Below are 24,052 nucleotides of genomic sequence, written 5' to 3' on the forward strand. Positions count from 1 at the left end.
CACTTCCAACTGATTATGCCAGGGGATGCCTGCCTTATTAATCAGCACTATAAAATAAATCTGAACATCACATGCACCACCTGCACGTAACAAGACTTGCATTCACACTCAAGTTTGGCTGAGACAGCACCCAACTACCAAAGCACCTGAAAATAAACATTCTCAACTTTTCAGTAAGTGCCATATCTGAAACTGTTCCACATGTATTACCTCTGCTTTCAAAGCTTTTTAAATTTTTTTAAAGGGGCCTCATCATAACAGAAGTGTGCTTTTATAAAATGCTAGCTTCACTTTCAAGTGCTATCTTTTGCAATCCAATGACTTTTCGCACTCCACAAGATGATTCTGCTTTGAGTTCAAATTACATGGCATTACCATTAAACACAGTTAAATCAAGCTTCAAAGTTGGCAAACCCAGAACCTGTACATTATAGCTTGATTTCATATTTTAGCTGTTCGCTACGATGAGTTCAAAGATTTAATCTCATTAGCCTGATGGCATTTCCTTCTGTTAATTTTACACTCATTCACCTACAAGCCATTAAAACAAAACGCAGATTTTGCACAGTGTATTTCATAGGTTTATGGATTTTTGCCAGTCTCTAGAAAACAGCATACAAATAAATTAAATTAGGGATCAACAGAAGTGTATGTACTGTCAGCCATCCTCCCTTTTTTAAGAAAGTGAGTGTTTTGGTCATCAGACACATGTTTTGTGAGGAGGCCCTGCTAGGCACACTCAGATCAGTGCCAGGAATTTGGTGAACCTGGGGTCACACTGTCAGGGCTCCAGAGAAATAGAGCGATTAAAGCATCTCAGCAGAATTCAGTCAGGGAATTAAATGACTGCCATTACAATACCACAGCATCTGTCTTTCTGCAAATCTGTTTTGCTGCATTTCTGTTCTCATGAAGAATACAAAAAAAAAAAAAGTTCTTACCTAGTTCTCCTCGAAGGTTAACAAGTTCTTGAGATAACGCTTTACGCTGTTTCAGTGCTTCCTCCCTCTGCAGAGGAAATAAAAAACAACAAACAAACCCAAACATTTGGTTACTAGTGATCCGAGCAGGGCACCTTCCAATAATTAACTGACATGTGTTCCGTAGGAAAACAAGAGGCAGGAGCAAGCAAGAAGCCAAGATATGAATCATTTAGGATAACAGTTCTGCTGTTACAAAACACACAGATGTTCTTCTGTTGTTAAGGAAGTTTTACTTTAAAACAAAGAATAGCTTTTTCCAGGATAACACTGCAATTAAAATCCCACTTTACAGCAATTAATTACATATTTTATGATGGGCGTAGCAATGTAAGTCTCCAGAACAAATCAACCGATGGCTGTCAAGGGCACAAAAGTATGGTATATATGTGAGAGGCGCATGCAATAAATATTTATCTTAAGCTTACTTAAACGCAAAACCAAAAACTTTGCTAAACGCTCAGCCTTCCACGAAGAAATGGCACAGCCCTGTCCAAAGTTGAATCCAACCCACCCCACTGCTCACAGGTCTTAAGATAGATAATGTGTCTCATACTTGAGAGAATCGTAATAAACCCGTGCTCGAAACGGGCAGAAGCACCCATCTCCCCGCTCTGCCTAGCGGCTGTGCCTCAGCCAGGGGAGGGCAGCCGGCCAGGCCCCTCTGCCCCCAGACCTGCCCCCCAGGCTGATGCGCAGGCATGGCCACAGCACAGCTGCTCCGCGGCTCAGCCGGCGGCACATCGCACCCGTGGCCGCAGCACGGAGGTGACAAGGTCCAGGCTGCCCACTGCCAGGGCGCCTTCGCCTCGCTCCGGCCAACCTCTTGTCTGGCTCCCTGCCATCAGAAAAGCCCTGCAAAACAAACACTCATTACCCTTGCTGCGGCACACCGAGAATAGAGGCACAGTTTGCTGCTAGAGCAGCCCATCTTCCAGCTGCGGCAGCCCCCCGCTCAGCCCCCCGACACTCATCGGCGACGCACAGGTGGTGGCACGGCGAGCGCAAGGCTGGACCTTGCCTCTGCAGGTTATCCTGCTTCCAGCGATCGCTCCGACAGCGGCAGATACTGCAGCTTCTGCAATTGGCACAAGCAGCCAGCGATTACTTAAAGCCACAGCCCTTCTTTTATGAAAGGCAAGCCCCAGACATTAGACCGATCAATCTCCGCTTGCTCAAATGGCAGCCAGCATCGCACAGGGAACACTGGCCTTCTCCGCAGATAATACAGTTTATTTTCAGCCGTTTCGAGCTTGCTGTATGGTGCTTTCACACTTTGTTTGTTGATGCAAAAATAAGCCATGGGAGCCCTGAGCTGAATGGGAGAGGCAGAGATACAGCAGCTTTGCTGCTGTCAGTGCCCAGGGTTACGCTCACAGCCCCCTGCACAAGCAGAGAGGTAGAAATGCACTTTGCATGCTTCTTCTTCAGCTAGGATACATTAGGGAAAATAAAAATAAAAATGCACTGGCCCAAAAATCACATAAGACTTTCCCACAACTGACCACAGCAAATGAGTTCGCATACTGGCAGGGCAACACCTGCACCTGGTTTTCCCCAGGGAAAACCTCACCTTACAGCAGATTCCCAGTTTGCCCCTGCTTCCTCACCGCAGCCTGACCCCAGGCTAACACTTTAAGTGCACCCTGTCCTGGACGTAGGGAATGCTCACTGCATGCCTGCACAACAAATAAAGCACTAAAATACACCATTCTTTAGAAAACAGAGGGAATGGGTACCCAGGAACAAGGCACAAGACTAATCAAAACGAGTAATTTTTTATGCTGTACACCCTCATTTGCTGCAACTTATAGGGAATTGTTCTGCAGCTGAAAAGCATAGTTAGAAGAAAGGGCCAGCCATTTACTACAAATATTTGTATTTTTGACCTTGTATGGGAAAGATCCTCTTTCAATCCCTACAGTTTGAGCAGTTATTTGGACACTGACACACTGGTAGGGGTATTAAGTAGCTGCGTTGCAGTTTTACATTAAGCACTTAGAAGCTTTTTACAGTGACAGCGGGCTAAGATTGAAAGCCACGCCTCGCCCTCCACAATAAATTCTCAGGAGAGCAGACAGCTCAGTTATTGAAAGGCTCGCCCTGTTCTTCCCTGCTTCCCCGGTCAGGAAGGAGAGATGACTCATCTTGCTCCTGTTCAACACCAGTTTCTGCTATGGACACTGCATCCAATGATGAAAACAGGAATGCTGCAGTCAGTTATTTGACCTGCATCCTAGCACTCTGGGACACAACCACATAGTGGATTTGCAAGCAAATTAACCACCAAAGCACTTTTTTTTTTTTTTTCATGCTGAGGGCTCCTGATGGGATTTTCCAAAGCTTTTACAGGAACTTTTTTCATTACTAAATTAGTGTACAAACACACTTAGGAGATTTCAATTTTTTTTTTTAATGTGCCCCCTCCCCTTGGTTTGCATATTCATTTTTTGTTTGTTCTAATTATCAAAGAGTCATCCCTGAACCTGATTTCTTCCAGCCCATGCTGTTCGTAAAACTTCTCAAATTTTTCCCCCTCAGCCTAGCGGTGGCCTACCCCTTTGGAAATCCTAATGTTTTTGGTTAGTGTTTCCAAAAGACCTGCTTCATGGTCCGCACATTCTGTATTTGTTTTTCGTTAAAGCAATTTGATGAGAAAAGGACATGAGATCAGAATATACTAAGGACTGATGGAGGCCGAGACTAAAACCCCAAAACAGAATAGCACTGCCTTACCAATTTTTTTGAAACGTTTCTTATTTTCTGCTGCTCTTAAGCCCTTTTGCTTTTTATTGGTGCTGCTTAACCTTGTGCCTCAACCTCCAGCTCGTCCATTCATAGTTTTGTAAATCAAGAAATTCAGACAGACAGACTTGTATCATCACCCCTGTTAATGTATGCAGAGAAAGTTAGCCATGGAAACTGCCAGCCTAAAATAAGAAGCTGCTCATACGGTTAAGCAGTCACACAAAGTAGTCAGACTGACTAGCAGTTAATTTAACACACCAAGTTCTGAGACAACTGAAGCTCCAGCTACAGGAGTCTCCCCAAAAAAAACACATGAAAGTTCCCAAGGCCTGAAACCAAAGTGCAGCGAAATACCAAAGACCACTTAAGTAATCTAGGAAAATCCATCTTCAGTATTTAATTCAAGAGACAGGTATGCACATGCGTTGGGCTGGAATATCAAGCAACCATCCAGTTTGTGCTCTACGAGATTCTAGTTGAAAAATCAATACCAGAAACTGAAAGAACAGAATCCAGTGGTAGCATACCGGATCAAGCTATTTTGGTGTTGTTCATTTATCCAGCTAAATCTGGCAACAGGGATCATCCTTGCTTAGTTGTCAGAGACTCAGAGAGGGTCTTGGTAGCAATTTAAAGCTATTTCTGGCACAATTTATGAGTTTATGCCAAGATCATGTAGATGACTGGGTACCTATTTTTCTTATTTCAAAAGAATCTATTGTAGGTGCACAAGAAATCCATCTGAACTTTAGCCAAAACATTCCTCTGCCACAAACATGGAAGCTGTAGGAAGGAACAAGAACAGAATTTAGGGATAAAAGCTTTGCCACAGGCAATGAGGGCAGTACACCTCTGCTACTGAAAACTACCAAAAAAACATTTCCCAGTGTAAAGGAAGGAGACTAGGACATTTCTCGTTCTGTCAAAGATTAGGCAGTTAAAAGCTTTTCATACGTTTTGAAAATTTGACGAGAGTTCAGGGGGATGTGTGCCCCATAGCAAGGACACTTGGGAAGGTGAGGTAAGCTCCATTACAACTGGACGGAAAAAGATGAGGTCCGAGGTAGGGGCTGGCGAACACGACAGCTTCAAGATGACAAAACTGTGCAACTCAGGAATGGAACGTATTTTACAAAAATTTGTCATTCAGGTTTGTCTTACTGGCACTTACACAGCCCAGTCATGGGCTTAAGAGTATTCTTCCTGGAAACCAGCTATTTTTGCTGCAGCTTGAGATTCAAACAGACCAGCCTAGGGTTGCTTTAGATACAAACAAGGGTGAAGACACATCAAAGTCTGAAACATTTTCCATGGCTCTACTTTAAAAGCAGAAATCTCTACAAAAGTCCACATCCCAGAATGAATAAAAATGACATTTGGACAAGCACGCAAGCAACCAGTCTTCCTGGCTGTGTACCTATACAGAATCTTCATGTGACAGACACAAGATACCAAGAGCTCAAGTTATGAGCAATTCTCAAGCTGGAATGGGTGGGTATTCCTCAAGCATCCCACATCTTCTTTGCAGATCCCAAACCCAAGAGGATGCAGTTCTATGGCAAAACAGTAACTCTTTATTTCCTTGAGGGACGTGCAACTAGCCAGACTAACTACTTTGGGTTTCCCAGCACAGCCCCTGCTGCTGGCCAGGTGAGGTGGCCCTGCTGCAGGAGGCCCATACTCTGCCTGCAAGTCAAGACTCAGAGCCACAGATAGGCTGTGCTGGGCCAAAAAGCCCTATTGACCTTGTGCATGTTCTTCCTCCGTGTTTAGAGCTACAAGTCCTTCAACGGCTACTTGATGTAAAAGAGCAAACCATGGCAGAAACCAGGTTTCGAGTACACCTGTCCAAACAAGCTAACACTGCCCATCTAGTAATAATTATCAGCATGTCACAGTTCACATTTTAAACAAAATGCGTGCTCTTTTGGAATTGTACTGAAGAAAAGAATTCACAAGAACCAATACCACAAAGTTCACATTTATATACCAAAATGTGTTGTTTGTTTAGCTGCTTGACATTAAAAAACAAACAAGAAAACACACCAAAAAAACCAACCTGTCACACCAATATTTATGTGATAAGCTACCTACCACAGTTGCCTAGTCTACCGCATGCAATGTATCTCCTCCTCCATGAGCTCTGTGGCTTTTCAAACTTCTTACCAAGCTTCCATCATTTAACAAAACCCTCTCACTCAATTTTTCATCCTCAGATTAATGTTTCCATATCTTCCTCAAAACTGACTCATGTGAAGTCTTACATCTTCTAACAGGTTCAGAAGAAGCATTATGAGCTGCTGGAACCAAAAACTGCAAAGCACTAGTACATTGCAAAGGAACAGAAACAAACCACTTATTAGGTCAGGAAATCGAGTCATGCTGTGGGACTTTTCCCATGACACAAACATATAACGACCACACTGGAACGTTCCCCTCTTCAGTGCCGGGATGTGATGTGGTCCCTGCCCAGAGAAGGTGGTGAAACACCCAGCTGATGCTGACACCAAGTACTCCATGGCATGTGGGCAGGCAGCTCTGAGTCTCACGTGAAGGGAAGCAACTGCACCCGTCACGGGCAGAACTGGCAGGTGGAAACGTCTCTGACCTGGAAGGCTGCAGATCAGCCTTCTAGTTTTATCAGCAATACTCTTTCTAAACAAGTAATTTCAAGAGTCGAAACTTAGAGGAGAGCATTAAGTGTTAAATATAAAAACATTATGATGCTTTATTTAAAAAGCATTTTATTAGACTGGACTAAATAAAATTTATTCAAAGTGCATAAAACAGAAATTCAGCACAACACAGAAGCACTTAAATGTGTTTTACTGTCATATACAGTGCCAAATTAATTTTATTCTGGGAAAGGAAAGCCTAATTTTTGAAAGCCATTTGCTGCCAAACCACAAGCACTTACTTCTAAAATCAAACTTTGAAATAAATACCTTAAGCATCTTAAAAACACAATAATAAACTATAGTTATTTTCAAGCACTTCCGTAACACATGTGCTTAGATCTTACAGGAAATTAACTTAGTTTGTACGGAAGAAAAGATTATCATTTAAATATTTTTTAATACTGGCACAGTCTTGGTTGTTAGTAGATGTCAGTATAGGATGAGTCTCTCTCATTTGAGGATATAATTCTTCTTACGGGCAAAGCATTAGGAACCGAGTCTACTCCATCCTTGTCCTGCACCAGTCATGAAAAGATGAGCATCATCATTGGCCATAATGTAGAAATTGAGTCACGTCTTTGCATAAACTCCAGTCACTCATGTGTCATCAGCTACAGCCTGGAGGTAATTATGAAGGGGTAACAAAAGGGCCATTCATATCCGCTTCACAGTATGACATTTGCTTTGATTATTTTGGTCCTTACACGACAATATTTCTACCAGTCCCTGTTCCTTCTTTGTCGGCAAAACCCAATCCTCTAAATAAATCTTCTAATTAAGAGTCAGCAATTTTAGAAATTATTTTTTTTAAAACTCACCTGCCCCACTTAAAAAACCCTTAAAATGTCATTTTTTCACATCAGTGATGCAAAAGCAAGCTAAATAAATGAGCCAACAAACAGGATTTACACCCTCTGCTCCACGTTTATTTTTGAAAGGAGCAGCAGACTATTACTGCAGTAAAGCGAAAATACCATTAACCACCTCAAAAATCAATAAATATACAGTGAAATGACTACTTCCAAATTACTCTTGGACTTGTTAGAGTTGTGCATTGCCTTTTTACCAAATGAAATAACCAATCAGTTTCCACCTTGACTTATTACTTCAAACAGAATTCAGTTAAGCTGCGGAATACAACACTTCTGTGATGAGCTGATAGAGACTCACTGTAATCTCTATTACCTCTCTCATTTGCTAGGCACATCTATGGAGAATCAGTTGATTACTCCTTGCTGTTTGGTGTGGGAAACACTAAAGCAGAGAACCAGCCAAACGGGATTCCTATGAGTCACTATATAATTAACATGGATTGTATACTTGCGGGCTCTTTATGCTTTTACAGGCTTTACATGGGATCTTATGCTCATATGGGATCTTTGTTTTCCCATCTAAAAGTGATGTCCACCTTCATGCAATAGCTTTACAAAGATGTAGTTACAGAGAAATAAATAGCCCATATTACAACCTTTTTTCTACTTTACAGGGTTTCTGAACTCGGAACTCATCACATAGAATGACTCCTTCCTTCCCTGTAAAAATTTCATCTCATAAAAAATTAAGTTTACCCTATCCAAGCAACTACTTATTTTTCAGTATTTACTGATTTTTTTTTTGCAGTTCATCTCATCTGACAGTCTCTATCAGACACCATGCAGCTCTGACAAGTTAATGTCACAATTTAAATTCTCACGTCTATAAAATTATAATAATCTTTACAAAAGTTCTTTCAAATGTTAGAATATGAGATCCTATGCTTCAACATAGTATTACAGCATTTCTCTACATAATTCCATTTTAAGGCTGTTTAGAATTTCATTTGAAAAGGCAACACAAAACAGAACAGAGAAACAAGAAGCCAAGATGTTATTTTCTTTCTTCAACTAACTGTTCCCTTTAATTTTGATTTTGTAATAGATACATCTTGCTTGCTACTGTCATCAATTCTGCATCTTCTTGATGATGCAGAATGAGGAGAAGTAACAAGGCAGTCATGAGAATCAACTTCTTCATGAAAAGCAACACCAGTTTCCCAAACCACCAAATTTGTTTCAAATCAAAAGGTGTCTTTTCTCAAGACACCCTTTGCTAGGAGTAGCTATAGGACAGGACTCCCAATTCTCTCCAGCTGTAACCCATTCTGAATAACCAGGTGTACACAATAAATTGCGTAACTGAGGCGTCTTCTAAAAAGTTACCTCCACCAAAGCCTAGTTTCACAGTAATTAATGGATTAAAATCTTTTCCTGGATGTTAGAGCTCACAAATTGTAAACCTGCTGCCAAAAATATTCTTGTCCATCAGCAGCTACATGTTATAGGGACCCTGAGAATCACTGGAAACTTCCTTGTTTTCAGACGGCTGTCAGATGCAAGCTGCCAGAGCCTAGGTTTCTTTACAGGAGGAAGCTACCGTGTTGTTATTCAAATACTCTCCTTTACTGAACAGAAAATATTTGGATTCCTCAAATTCAAGATACTATCTTCCAACTTCTAAGTGATCTGTGGGTTTTTTTAATCTAAAGATTAAAAATTACCTGAATTAAAAATCCTTATTCTCTTTTGTAGAAAGTTATGTCCATATTTTGGGAAGCCAGATTTAAAGAGCAGATACCCTTTGAATGAAAATCCTGAGAATGGGTCAAGTTTGACACTAGGTTTCTAGAAAACTGTAAACTTAACTCAATTAAGTTTATTTTTTTTAAATATTCTTTTTATAAAAAAAAATTATTTTAATAAAAAAGAATTTAAAAAATAAAAAATGTTGATTTTTTTAAAAAAAACAATATGCCTGCCAATATATTTTCGATTTATAAGCCAAAAATACTGACTGTTCCAAACCCCTTCCCTCCACTGTAAATGGTTTTGGGTATAGTGATACAATGCGTACTTCTGCTCTTTAAGCTAGATATGTATTTCTCACTTGATTAACATTTTCTGCTGAACTCCCACAAAGGCCAGGCCAAATTTTTCCGATACATGTGTCCATGTATTCCAAGATGGAAAAAAACTCCAAACCTCTTTAAAGTGCTAAGAAGTTCCTAAGAAAACTAGTATCTCAGCTTTTACAGTCATCCACGTCAGGAAATGCCAGTTATGGTAACTCATATACTAATGGTTAATTTCTATTTCCACCTAGAAATGCCGAAGCCTGTTTCAGCCACACAATTTCTAGCACATTACTTATGCTGCTTCCTGTGCCACGTTCAGAATTAGTGGTATGTTAATGTCACATTAATGGCAAGGCCCTACGGCCTCTCATATGGCATTTCCCCCCATGAAGGAAACTTCTTGAAGATGTCACCACAATCATTCCCAAACGAAGTCTGTACTGTAAATACCAGTCTTCCTGGTAACCATCCCAAGGAGAAGCACAACAGTGAAATTTAGTTTCTGTTCATCTCTGCAGGGCACGCAAATCTGAAACTCATTTCCACAGAAAAGTCTGTCGAGAGCTCTTGAAACACTTGAACACTAGAACCACCAAAATGGGTGTTTATAATAGTTAAATATTTTACCATCTAAGTTTTTTTAGACAGCCTGAGTAGTTGCGAGTATGGCAATTTATGCATTAAAATGAGAGGACGAAAAGGTAATATTGGTCAAGTCACACTTTGAACAGTCACAGAGCCGATCAAGTCACTCTAACAATACACTACCTTTTCACTTGAAAGCTAAATATCCCTTAAACCAGATTCAAAGCCAAACTAGTACTGTGCCGCTAAAACACCTCCACCCTGAAACATGTAAGAGTTTATATAGGGCAGCGAGTTAGAGGTTTGAACTCCCCAGCTGCAGCGCTCAGGCAGCCTCGCAGGGGCAGCCCCGAGGCAGGGGAAGGGGCTGAGCACCCCTCAGGTGGCAAGGAGTAGAGGCTCGTGCAAGAGCTGCCACGGCCTCCATCTCAACAGCTGGTGATGTACTTTTGCAAGTCATCACAGAAACAATCCAAGTTTGGAATTTTCCTATCCAAAAAGCGTCTGGCTCCTACCCACAGCTGCAGACCTCTCAGACACACGTTCCCACCCCACTCCAGCACCAGTGGTTCTTCACTCCCATTCCTTTGCCCAGTGAACCACTGCACAGGGGCATACCCCTAACACTTTGGGTATGGGCAGACCTAGAAAAGTAGACCCGTAATAATATTGTTTCTTCCTGACTGGATGCTTGAACTGGCTCCTCAAGGCCAGATGAGCACCAGTCCATGTAGACACAAGGGTAAGCAAAGAGAAGGCAAGGTTGCAAGAGGGGCATCTACAGCCTGACTTACCACAGATGTGCTAAACCATGTATTTAAAGCCTCTGTGAAAACATCTGTTACTGAAGGGTCAAGAAATAAATTGAAAATTAATATGCAAAATGAATACAAGGGTCAGCTCCAATGCAGCAGTACAAATTTCAAAGCTTAATGCAGTTAAAGGTTAACAGGAGATGGCTTTCCTTGGCACTTCATGCGCGTATTGTAAATGGCCAGTTTCACCGTTTCCTCTGTACTGCCACTTTTCCTTTCTCGTCTGAACAGGAAAAGAGATATGAAGTCACAGGAATTACCAACGGATCGGGGAGTGCAAGTAGTCTAGAGACTAAGCTTGCTTTTGTGATTAGGCCGCAGTCTGACTTGTTTGTAACGCCACCAGGCAGGCAGTACAGCTAACAATGGAAAAACTCAGTAGAGCGTGGCATTCTCATCAGCCACACCATTCATTGTCATCAAGTACTCTGGAAGCCAGGAGTGTTTCCATCTGGTTTTAACCCAGCACAACAGTAGCTCCCGCAAGGTTTTTGGAATTTTTTAAATTCAGCAGAGCCTTAGTAAAGGTAGTTAAGCAGTGAAATCCCCTGGACAAACCCTGACCACTGAAGTGTGAAGGTATTACCAGAGACAGCTGTTAAAATATTGCCAGCTGCTGCATAACACTTGCAACAAACTGGTTCGAGCTCAGGCAGCATCCTGCCAGATTCCTGCTCAGACAGCAACAGCACCACAGCATTCCTCAATCTCGTTTAACCCTTCGACAACAGCCTCTCAACTTCACTCCAGATGGGTTGGCTGCATTTTTTACAGAAATCGCTGCCAGCAAGTCCTGCTTTTGTTTGCAGCTATATCCCATTTCAAATGAGCTCATAAGAAGCAACTCCAAATTTTGATGCAGAAATGCATTGGACCTCTTGGGGAAAAAGAAAAAAAGAAAAGGAAAGCAACTCAAACAAACCCAACAGCTGAATCAGCTCCCAGTAACTTCAGTTTTGCAGGGAAAGCAGAGAGACTGGGCAGGTTTTGCCAAGAGGCTCGGGCTGGGCTGCACAGCCTCAGAGTGACCTAACAGCTCGCTCCAGCTCTTTTCTCCATTTGGCCAGGCTGCCTGCCCTCAGCCCTGTCGCACCCTTGCGCTGGCTCTGACCACACATTGGGATGGTCCACATCGCTAATCTGTCAAAGAAACGCTCTCTCTTTGGCTGGATCAGCTTTCTGGTAGTTGCAAGCTGAATCAGCCTTCTTCAGGGACAGACCAGCACCAGGGCAGCCCAGAGCAGGACCTTCCTCTGGTTACAGCAAGCTGTTTGATCAGCTTACACGGCATCGTGTCACTTCACGTTTGCTCTGCTGGGAGGAATGGAAGCACAGCTCTGTTGTTCTGGTTTTTTAAAGCAGAAACTGAAGTGACTTTCAGTTGGCTCTGCAGTAGTTAAGTTATGAGTCCCTGCCATATGAACTGAAAACTAACTCCAAGTTTCTTCCCAAGTTTACCCAAACAATTTGAAAACTACATCCAATGAGTGCCCAAGTGATACTTCAGAAAAATAAACACATGGCCAGTTAAGATTAAGGTAGCTATACCACACGCCACACCTCACCTGAAAGGAAAAAAAACCCAAACCAACGAACAAAACCAAAACAAACCACAACACCAAACAACTCTTCACTGTGTTCCCTAAAACACAGAAATCCTACAGGATGTTTCCCCCAGCTAACTACCAGATGATGAGTATTCCTTACACCACTATGGCAGAAGAGTCCTTCTCACCCCTATGGTAAATACACAAGAATAAGGCAGTGACTCTTCAGCCAGCACCCTCTCATCCTGGGAGAGAACAACCTCAATACCAATAACTGGTATAAAAGCACCTCAATGTGTCATTTTAGCCCAGTTTCATGTGCTTAAACTTAACTCACCAAGATTACTAATTTTACACAATTTAACAGAAATAAAATTTCTTTTTTCTTTCCATCTGCAGAAGAATTATGACAAGGAAGGAGCAAAATTACTAGTTTCCTCCATGCAGTTCTCTCTCTCCTCCACATTCGACACCAGTTTTTTTCTTTTCCTTCTCTCCCCCCGCCCCCCCCAACCAACCCCATGATTCTTGGGGGGGGGGGGGGGGGGCAGGGAGGGAACAAGAAGTCTTCTTTAGAGTAAAGGTCCTGTAAAACAGCCTGGAAGAAGCAAATACGTATGACAGGCTTCTTCTCATTAGATGTGACATTGATAAAGTATTCCTGAATTTTAAAAAGTTGCAATGCAATATATTTGAAAGAATCACCCAGAAAAATATTAAATTATATAACTTACCAAAAATCAAGGTGCCTATTATACAGTAATTAGAAGTTTGTACAGAAGTTTAGCCATGAGAATTTCACAATTTCATATTAGATGACAGGCATCCAAAAATACTGTATCAAAATGCTTCAAAGATTTCTGAAGTAGTTCCTTAGCAGGGAAAGGTGTTCCAATCAGTTAAAAAAAAAAAAAACCAAAAACAACCCAACCCACAAAACTGGCTAGGAGCCATTGCTCTTAGAACTGAACCAGTCTTGGACCTAAATGCACTACTTTCAGATCAAACCAGAACAAGCAGGTATTACCTCACAAGAAGAGAATGTTACATTTCTGGCAGCACAGTAAGACAACTTAGTGCGTTTTTGTATATCAGACTGTAAAAAACACTACATACTGGAACAGCTGGAAAAAAAGTTGATACCAATCTTGAAGCATTAGTTACAAATGCACAAGAAACTGCTATTAATAATTACATTATTAAAAATAACTGTTTAATTTCCTCAACTTCAGATTTTTCTTCTCTCAAAAGTTTTCAAAGCAGACCAAAAGTTTCCAATGTAATATCAAACTGATTGGAACATTATGTATGTCAAACAAATAGAACAATTAAACATCAAACCCCATCAGAGTAATTCTACTTTAAATTCCAGGTGCATTTCTATATTTGTTTTTTTTTAATGAAATGTTGGTAACTTTGAGACACCACCAATAATGCAGGATTCAATAAATAAAACCACTGTAACTCACACTTTATTCCAAATAGCTCAAAAACATGTCTACCCCTTATACACTCCTCTATCCAATGTCAGATAACAAAGCAAGGTCATGCAGATTGTCTTTTCAAACTAATCTTTCCTACAAGGGCAGAACTTGGGAGTATATACTTGGAAAGGTACTCAACCCTGAAGGACACTCTAATGACAGATGTGTAAAAACTTCTCTTCTAAAAAGGATGCAAAGCTTCTAAAAAGCTGCAGAGGCCATGAAACCCAGTGTCAGGATTATTTTTTTCCTACCCAGCTGATGGCAGGAGTAGGTTTACTGCTACCTCCACAGGAAAACAGAAATCACTGTAATGGAAACACAGGTGTTACATATCGGCATATTAATATTTTCAGAAGCCCTTGTTGAGAAAAGCTCAAAAAAAATAAAGCCAAAATTGATTAGCTGCAAGTTTTTACCTCAGACTGCAGGTGCTGGATCACAACAGTTAATGCTTCAAACTTCTGGTTGCCGCTTGTCAGGAATTTTTTCAGTTGCAGGATGATTCCACTTTGGGTCTCGCATTTTGTTTTGTACTGTGTCAACTCCGCTGTTTTTGTGCCAGGTGAATGCACATCTGTGGAGGCTTGAGTCTGTATGCATGAGCTCTTGGGACTCCGCTGCTTGCCCTTGTCAACTAGAACAACAACAACAACAACTAATTAATATGCACTTCATGTTGAAGTCTCACCAAACCTGAAAAGACAGGTGGCAAAAGAAAGTAGTTATAAATTCTTACAAACACTTCTAGAAATACTAACTAGGAGAAACGGTTATTTCAGTAGCACTGAAAAGCAGACGCTATCATCTGCCAGGTTAATTTCTATCACCATAACCTTGTAAACGATTTTCCACTTCGTCCCCACCTTCACGTATCCCGTGTCTTACTTTTCAGCATACTCTTCATGCTGTGCTTTGTATGTTCATAAAATGCAAGACCTCTGTCATTGTACCTCTCCAGTAACGTATTTCTAACATGAGTTGACCGTTTGTTTGCAATGCAGATTTCATATTTCCTGCACTCTAAAGTACAGCTGAATACAAACCCATTTTCCCTGCATTTATTTACCTGGTCTTTTTCTTTCTTTTAGAATTTTCATTTTAAAACCTCCCCTCTCTGTGGCTTAGGTTTGAGCTTTATTAACTAGAGGTCTTGCAGCATTTCTTGGTGTCAGCAATTTCAGTCACAAGGATGAGACTTGAAAAAATAAATCTATTTCAAGTTTGCCCTGCCACTATTCACGGTCCAAAAATTGCATTGTAGATTTAATATTCTTAGTATTGTTGCAACCTCAGTCCCTACACAACCACCTCGTGTCAGAGGAAACCACATTACATATCCCAGTGCCCGACTCCTAAACTCCGCAGAGAGGTTATGGGTTTCTCTGCTGCCTGCAGACTAGAAAGGGTGTACAGAACTGCTGTGCAGATAGGGCCAGTCTCTCCATTTGATCACGCAGAGAACAAGCAAACACTTTTGCAATAAAAGGCTGATGCAATATGTAAGTATCCCTTGGTAATTTAATGAAGACATCTAAGCAGATTACTTTGTACAGTTTCATCTTAACAAGATTTCTTCAAGATAAAGTGAAGAAACCTGAGAGGTGAGATACGTAGAAAAGAAAAATAGGAACATGAAGAAAAAAAAAAAAAAACCAAAACAAGACACAAAAACAGGGAACAAACTAAGAAACATGAAGTAGTTGCTTATGAATCCTTTCTGAAGCCCAAGCACCTGGTCTGAAGGCTGTCTAGTGATTCTGGAACAGTCCCAGCAGGGTAAGGTTCAATCACACAACTGCAGACAGCATTAACAACAAAGGCTCTGATTCTCAGTTAATGTTAGCCTGACTGACACATCAACTATTGCATTAATAAATCAGTCTTGCACAGCCTTCACCTGTTTTCAAAACATTTGAGAACAAGTTTCCTGTTCAAAATACTGATGTCCTCTGTGCCTCTCCTACTGAGCTTGACTATGAAGTGCCTCCCAAGCCTATTAATTTTCCAAATACATCCTCTCCAGGCAACATTTTGTGTACTCCCTCACAGTTACAGAATTGTCAGCACATTGCTTTACCATATTCAGATACTCCTGTATTCTTAAAGAGATTTCACTACACTTCTGCTCAGAGATGCTGACTGTTAAAAAGCATATTTCAGAAACATACTGTCTTGCAGTTTAATAGTAGAGTTGTTAAGAGGTATATCAACATGATAGCCCAAATCAAAATAAAAATCTATAGGGGAAAAAGATCAAGCTTGGCTGCCAGTTCTAGTTACCTTATTTTCACCACTGTTTTAACTAATGTGACCACTTTTTTTCTCTCAGTCTAGACATAACAAAGTCCTTTGAGCAGACCTCTTTAAATATGAATGACAGTTCACATTTGAGAGCAACCATGTCAGATTTCCAGCAATCTTACAGAAAATACTGTGTTTAGGAAAATACTGGTTACATTCTGAAGCTCCTTCAAAAATCACAAAACAATAATCAAGGAGAGAGGGAAAAAAAAAAGAGCAGGGACTAAAGAATAAACATGTACAGTCAGTCCTTCCCTGCCCTACTGGCTCACATACTCCTACTCTCTCATATATTCCACCTCCCTTCCTGAATGCTCCACTTACAATAAATAGAGAACTAGAGCACTCTTCTTGATTTAAAGGTACTGGGTAAATTCACTGATAGAGATGCTAATGTCATCACTTAATTAACCACGCAAAATTGTTTTTACATCCATTTGTAGGACCCTGACAGGCTGTGTTAAACCTGAACAAGTGTTTGCAAACAATTTTTATTCTGGGAAAAAGTTACATCACTTACTGTTACCCAATGAAGTGATTTCATTTCAATACAGTAATGCAACAGTTAACCACCAATGAGACAAGACTCCAGATTACCCAGGGTTTCCAGAGTTCAGCCAGCCTATATCAGTTTGCAGGTTTCACGCCACTGCTTTTATCATGGTACTCACACTACTAAGTCTTTTCCTAGAAGCTCATTCAAACACCCAACCAAGCAAACCCTGGATGCTATACTAAAAAAAGCTGAACAAAAACTATGCATCAGAGAAATTCAGTGACATTCCTGTTGGCAATTTTATCATAGATGTGTGCTATACAAAGCCACTTCAAATGTTGAAATGCATTTCTCTGCTAGCATGAACCCTCTGTAGCATGAACTGCCTCTACAGATTAACACCAGTCACACTCCAGTGCTTATTTATGGCCTACGTACCTCTGGGCAATGACAGACTGTTTCCAGATTTGTATAGAAGGCATGCCGTGATATCAAAACAAAAGCCACGCTTTCATTACAACAAAACCATCATGAATCTAATTACTGATACAATGCATCAGTGATGGACTCTAAATTAAAGACAGTACTGGTTACCAGCCCAAGTCCTCCTCACTTTGGCCTTTTTACTTGCCACCTTTATACATTCATATTTACATAGCAGACCAATTTCCACCCTTAAGTTAGCTTCTGGACTCCTCTCCAACAGGCTTGAAAACACTGTACTCAATCTAGTTGAAATGCTCAATCTCTGAAGATTAGAAATCAGATTCTCAAGTACCACATGTAGCACAGTGACCAGACAGAACCACCATCTAAAGTCCTACCATTCTTCATACTAGTAAGGGAAAAAAAAAAACCAAAAAAAAACCCAAGCAAGCAATGATTTTGCTAAGACTAAGCCTTTTGATCCCTGAATCACTTATAGAAGATTAAGTACCTCACTAGCAAAAAAAAAAAAATACCCCACAACCTTGGAAAAGGTTCAACAATCCTCCCACTCCCTCTACAGTTGCTACACAGATGGCAGTGGCTCTAGTTCTTTGAGGAGAATATTAGACCCATCCCAAGCTTTTCCACAAAGCAGACTCTTTCCCATACATAGCTTTGCTACTTAATTGGCGTTCAGAAGCAAGAAATACACAACTGTAGGTTAGGGCGTGTTCCATAAAGTTACATTTACGTGCTGGGGTACTGCCCAGTACTTGACATTGTAATTGACTGGCTGGCCATCTCTGAGCTTGCCTGGTACTGCTGGTTCCCCGAGCCTCTCTACCTTATGCACTGTCACTGCATCACCCGATGAAACACTTATCACCGACTTCTTGGTTTGCAGAGCCAAAGCAAAGCCTTCCTTTGCTTATCATATACTAGGAAGATCTGCTCACTAATGTCTATTGATAGCTAGAAGTTATCTTTTTTAAGAAATTCAATTTAAAAAAAAATATACATTTCTTAAAAGCATTCCAGACAGCCCAAACAAACTACTAAATAAGCACAAGTAGGGACCACCTCACTTGTCCCCATGCTTTTGAAGTCACCGTTGCCTTACCCCTAAGCACCTTCTTTTCACATTCCTCATCCAAACTGTTAGCTTCCACAGGTTTTTCAAAACCCGTGTGTGTCTCGTGTAAGCATCTGTCAAAGAAAAATCCTTGCTCAATATTTTCTCTTGTAGGAAGATGCATGCTGGTAAAAACTTTCTGCCTCTCCTCCATTTTCTGGAAAGCCTTGTCTACACATGTTAAATTGGTGCTCACTTCTTTGATCAGTAAGACCAGATCAGCCTGTGTATTTAATCGAGTTGCCATTTCTTCTCTTACTCGCTGGATTTCCTCAAGCACAGTTCTTATATCCAAGTGACTGGACTTCACCTCTGCTTGCAGATCTTCTTTCACCTGTTGCTGGCTCCTCTGCAGTGCTAACACTGTTCTGATTTCCTTTTGAGATGTTTCCACATCGTGCTTTAGTTCCTTCTGTCCAGCCTGCATCGCCTCCTGGCTAGCTTTCACTTCTGCCAACAGAGCAGCGAGGCACTCCATTCCGACCCCACGGGAGCCGCAGGACCTCTTCCAGTGTCACAGCTTCCAAGCTGCCAGAGACATTTGTGAGCTGGTAGCAGATTTCCCTGGATAGCAAGAGAGCTAGCACATAGCCCTTGGTATGGTATCCTACCTCAATTTACAGCGTGCCGCAGTGAAGGTACTAGGTAAAAGTCTAGTACAACGTGAGACAAAGGCACTAAGTAAAATAATAAGCAAAGCTCTAGAGCTAGAGCTCCTTCTCAGGACTCAGCCAGAGCACTAATCAGTGTAATTGGCAGATTATGCCACACCTGAATTTTTTAAAATCTTTTGCTGACATCATTGTACGTGGGACGTCACGCCAAAAGCCACTCCCAACAGTCATTTGATCTGTGCATCAATCAAAGTATGCCTGGGCATCAGTAACCAGGTTTCTTGCAACACAGCTAAACAGTGTGCAAGGACACAGCGCACCCTTCCTTTCCAACACAAAAGCTCAAAAGGAGCTTGGATTGCCTGCAGGAGGTGAAACCCAGACAGTTCAACTGCACTTAGTTATTTCAGCTGTATATTCAACAAGGTGATTATGCACCTGTCCTTCTGCTAATGTTTGCAGTGAGGGTTCAGGAGTACATCTGTGAACACGTTGGACATTGCCCCACTCCCACTGCACACCTTCCTCATTCCCACAGCTTGCAATGCTCTTTCAGCAGTCTTTGGAAGAACCCAGATCCTGAGGAAGCCCTCTAGTCCACAAAAAATAAACAGTTACCAGAGCAATATAGGAAGACCAACCAATGAGATACTTTTGGCAGTAGCCAAAGCCTTTTAGCTACCAGATCAGAGTGTGACTTCTCTCTGTAAAAGCTAAGGCTTCTTACTTTTAAGCACAGAGCTTGTAACACGTCTAGGTGCCACGTAAAAACAGGTAGATTAATAACACAAGGCTGTTAGCTGTTTTGTTAGACAGTAATTTAGTTACCCAGTCATTGGATTAACTTTGGAAAAAATGACCAACACAACATAGACCTTGGTCTACAGAAGGCGTCAGTCTGCCTTCAAAGAGGTGAGTTGGTATTCAGCACAATACCCAGCAGAGTGGAACTTGGAGCAGCACAAAAGCTGGAGCCCAGGAGAACTTTTACACCACACCTTTGGCCCTGCCATGGCTCCAGGATGCTTTTGGAGACAGTCATGATCCTACAGACACCCCAGAACAGAGGGCCTATGCTATTTGTTCGAAACTGCAATAACCCCACCGCCACTGGTTTGGGCTGGGAAGCATCACTAAGAATGCCAGCAGATGCAGGATTTCCAGCTCACCACAGTACTGCTGGCCAAAAAGCTAATCTTGAGGAGTCCCACTTGCAATAAAAGTTTACTGCTCGCTTGCCAGTTTGCCTCCTACACTAGTCCAGACACACTCATGGGACCAGGAAGGTATCAGAGACACATCCTTCACACAGACCATCTCATGACTTGAAGATATCCCCCAACTGTCCTGCTATCACAGGGGTTATCACAGCCCTGGTGGACACACCACCTATGGTGGAGCTTTTTTCCAGGTCTCTGTATCACCTGCCAGGCAGTCACACATGGGCTTTCCGATGGGATTTCCCTAGCACAACTACAGGCTGCAGCTTCTTCCCCCCTTGCCCCATTTCTAGCTGTATAGCTATCCTGAGAGTTATTCTCATACCACTGAAGACCTGACTGCAGAAGCGCAACCTGAAGTTTGAATCCATGTAACATCTTTGCAGAAGATTTAGGTAGGTGAAGAGAGCCAGGTATAAGCACTAGCAATACTTCTGCACCCCCAGACCAACACCTGCAGTAATTCAGCTCAGCAGTGTAACACTTCATTCCAATCTTCACCATACCTTAGTGGTTCCTAAAAATCTCACAAACACAGGTGAAGCACTTGCAGAGACCTTGTCAGATACGCCCTGGCAACAAGTAAGAATCGAGCTGAACTGATTTTCACTGGTTCAGTTATGATACAGGTGGACAACAAGTAGGTTCCATTTGTGAGAGGGAAGGTATTCACTCGGCTCATAGATGTAACTATCCAAGATCTTAATCTTCCTGGCAGCTTTTGGTAGCCAACACAGATCCTTTGTTTATACTAAGGGGAACAGCTCAAAGTGCCATCCGTCATAAGTTCTATTTTCTGGCGATTTTAAAGGTGTAATTCCATGAAGAGTGAATGTAGTGATTTCAGCTGGGGGGGGGGGGGGGGCGGGGGGAGTAAGTGATGGTTTTGGGGTAAACAAATATTAAAAAAAAATGTGGGTATATCCAACCAGGTGTACCTCTTGGTTCCTCCCTAGAGGAACAGGCTCCTCCAGACAGTGACTCAGAGCAGAATCCTAACTGGGATCAAGGAGGGCTTGAGGGAAGCTTTTCTCTATAAGCTACATCGAAAAGCCTAGCTGACAAAGCTCAGGTGACTAAACTAGGTGCTGCAATTGTCACTCCTGTCCCACATCACCAAATTCAAAGGCTTCAGCCTCCTTTCTACACGTCTGTGCACCCATCACAATTGCCAAGTGCCCTCTGCTACAGTGCTATAACTGAAGAAAAGCTGACCTTGGAAACTGGTCTCTTGCTCTGTTGCATACATTCATTCCATCCAGAGTGTAAATCAATGTGTTTGGTACATTCCTTCTTCAAACTAAAAGGTCCGATCACAAAGGACTCTGGGGATTTGTAAACATCATCCTCCTCACATAGCTTCCAGGCAGGTTTCATTTACTTTTCTCCACTCTGGGAGACACTCTAAAATCTCACCTATAATTAAACTTTTGGGTAGATACTACAAAGCAAATTGAAAGTCTACAGAGGTTGCTGCTGCTCTGAATTTTATAACCTCTCAGAAGGAATACCTAGTAGCTAGTGACACATGGACAATAGCTTTCATCAATACACAAGTTTCCCAACCTAGAACTTGTCTCAGAATTATCAGTCTCTGCTGCTTTACCTCAGCTTCTACTCCAGCTGAGACACCTCTATCGTTGATACATCTCAAGTACCTTAATGTTTTCTCCTGTTTAGGAAAAACCCTCCTGATTTCATAGACAAACAGAAATGAAACACTGATAAGGACTTCCTCTCAAGAGTAAATTAATGATTAGAGCAAAACAAAGAAAGACTTATTTAAACAAAATCTGGTCTGTTTGGGTGGGGTATGCTGGGGGGTTTGGGGTCTTTTGTTTTGTTTTTAAAGTATTTCTTTTGCTTTACAGAAACACAGAAATCTTTTACACAATTAGCTACCAGCAAACACAAAACATCCCTATTTCTATAGCTCTAAAATTAGAAGAATAAAATACACGAAGTTAAAACATCTGAGGAAAGCCCCATGTATAGTTCTGAAGTCAGCATAGAAACTCACTAAACCACAGTAAGTTACATTTGACAGTGTTAAGTAATACAGTACATTTGAAATATTAAATAAAAGAATTTAGACAAAGCTTACAGTGATTCATACAAAAAAAAAAATCCACTACTTTGACCTTCAGGGTGGTTTCATGTTCTGTGAGACTGACTAGTTTGTACAACTAGGACTGGGGTCTGACTGAAAACAGCAACCAGGTATTTTCACTTCCCAAACATGAAAGAGGAAGAATCTACTTGCATCTATATGTTGACTTTTCCCTTTTTTTAGAAGTCTATTTCAGACCTAGTTGTAATTGGTAACTGAACACACTACCCCAACAACAACAACAAAAAAAAACCCCAAAAACCAAAAAACAAACTCACAAAACCACCAATCCACAAAAAAAACCCTCCCCACCCCTTGGACTTCTTGAAAGGAGAAAGACCAAACCAAAAATGGAAAAAAGAGTAAGAACAAAGCGTGGTACAGAATAGAGCTGAAGCTACACATAATGGGAAAGAACACCTGGACAAGAGTATATTCTTGCAAACTAGATATATACTCATATTTATGAAATTAGCCAAGTTAAAACTAAAATATTGAAATAAAAGTAAGGAAATGCTGGCAATGCACCCCACAAGACACACTGAACCAGGTTATGGAAAGCAGTACAAAATGTGTATCCTGTACAATATTAACAGTCATTAAACATTTTAGCTAACTGTGTTCAGTGGAGTTTTGAGTTGGATCAAATCTCTCCAAATACACTGATAAACACCGAAGTAAACTTGAAGGTCCATCTGTTTTTATTAGAGCTTGAAGAACAGAGGCCTGCACTGCTGACCTCTTCTCTAGATGCTTTATCTTTTCCTCCTGTAAGCGAGCCAGTCCCATTGAGGCAGTACTGCGTGACCCATGCATCCAATTCTGGGGTTTTTCCTTAAGGAGTTTTCAAATCTCAGTCTTGCATCTGAACCGGCCCATCAGCAAGTACACAACTTTGCCCTGTATGTTAATCTTTACACAGCCAGTTCTGAAGCCTCAAAAACCCCTATAGTTCTCCTGCCGTCCTCCCCTACCACAATGCGTACAAGCTATTCAAGCAATGCAACAGAAAGACTTCAGAACCATTCGATCTCACTGCTTTGATTTTAAAGTTTGCCTTGTGCCAAGCTATGACATCTGACAGAGGGAGACTTAAGACCCGTACAAATAAGGAAGCTCGAGTTTAATCTGCAGCGGTACATACATTATCTTTGAGAGGACCTGGAAATTTAGCTAGCTGTAAATTAACAGCCTAAATTCTTTCAAGACTCCTGCTCTGAGCCCTAAATGCAGGAAGCAGATTCAAATATACAGGGAAAGGAGTCACAAAACCCAATTAGCAGTGTCTGCAGAGGGCCTGACAGGCCAGACATGGATGGAAGTCTTCCAACACCTGCAGCTGCTCCACAGCTTGGTCAACTGTAATTTTTGACTGCATCCAGCTTGGCAAGTGGCAAACACACACCTTCCTGCTGTGCCTCTCAGAGTCCAGGCTGGTGACTGTACAAACACAGACTCCTGCAGAAGTGATGTTTTGTTTCTAAGCTCTGCCTCAGGCCTGTCTGTATAGGCTGGCACAGACATCCCTAACTTGCTCTGTTCACACTTCAAGCATGTCAGTCATGAGCCCGTTCTAGTCTGCAGCAAAGTGACTTCATTTTTCAGAGCTGTGCCTGGACAATTTGCCTAACTGAAATGCTTAAGATGCTGCACCTCAGGAACTCTGCTAGCTGCTTATTTAGCTGGTTGTCTCAAAGCAGCTGCGGAAAGAGAAACAGTACTTCTCATCTTGCATCTCCCCATGCATCAACATGGTCTGAAGCCCAAGATGGCAACTAAGTGCTTTCTAAAGAAGCATGGCAGCTCTCCCTTTCCTTTACTCTTGCTGTGACCTCCTGACTTTCCCTTAAGGTCAGGCACTAGTCCCTGTCCAGGAATACCAGCTTATTTTAGCTGTCCATCAGACTTTTCGAGCTGGTCTGAACAGAACAACCAATCAACACCACAGAGGCTTTTAAAAAAGTTGCAGGAACTCAACAAAATTTAACTGCAGGCAGGTGAAAGCTGACCTGGATGCTTA

General features: G+C 41.6%; 1 protein-coding gene across 6 annotated transcripts in view; it reads right to left on the bottom strand.

Moving 5' to 3' along the window:
• MTUS1 (microtubule associated scaffold protein 1) overlaps positions 1-24,052 on the bottom strand; it is a 130,794-nt gene that overhangs the window by 16,998 nt on the left and 89,744 nt on the right. For all 6 annotated transcript variants that reach the window (XM_055794281.1, XM_055794282.1, XM_055794280.1 and 3 more), the window contains 2 exons: positions 14,147-14,364; positions 942-1,008 (listed from right to left, as the gene is read on the bottom strand). In XM_055794281.1, the coding sequence (XP_055650256.1) occupies positions 942-1,008; positions 14,147-14,364 (285 nt within the window). The remainder of the gene's footprint in view (positions 1-941; positions 1,009-14,146; positions 14,365-24,052) is intronic.

This window comes from Falco peregrinus, chromosome 2 (assembly GCF_023634155.1).
Source record: "Falco peregrinus isolate bFalPer1 chromosome 2, bFalPer1.pri, whole genome shotgun sequence".
Taxonomy (NCBI): Eukaryota; Metazoa; Chordata; class Aves; order Falconiformes; family Falconidae; genus Falco; species Falco peregrinus.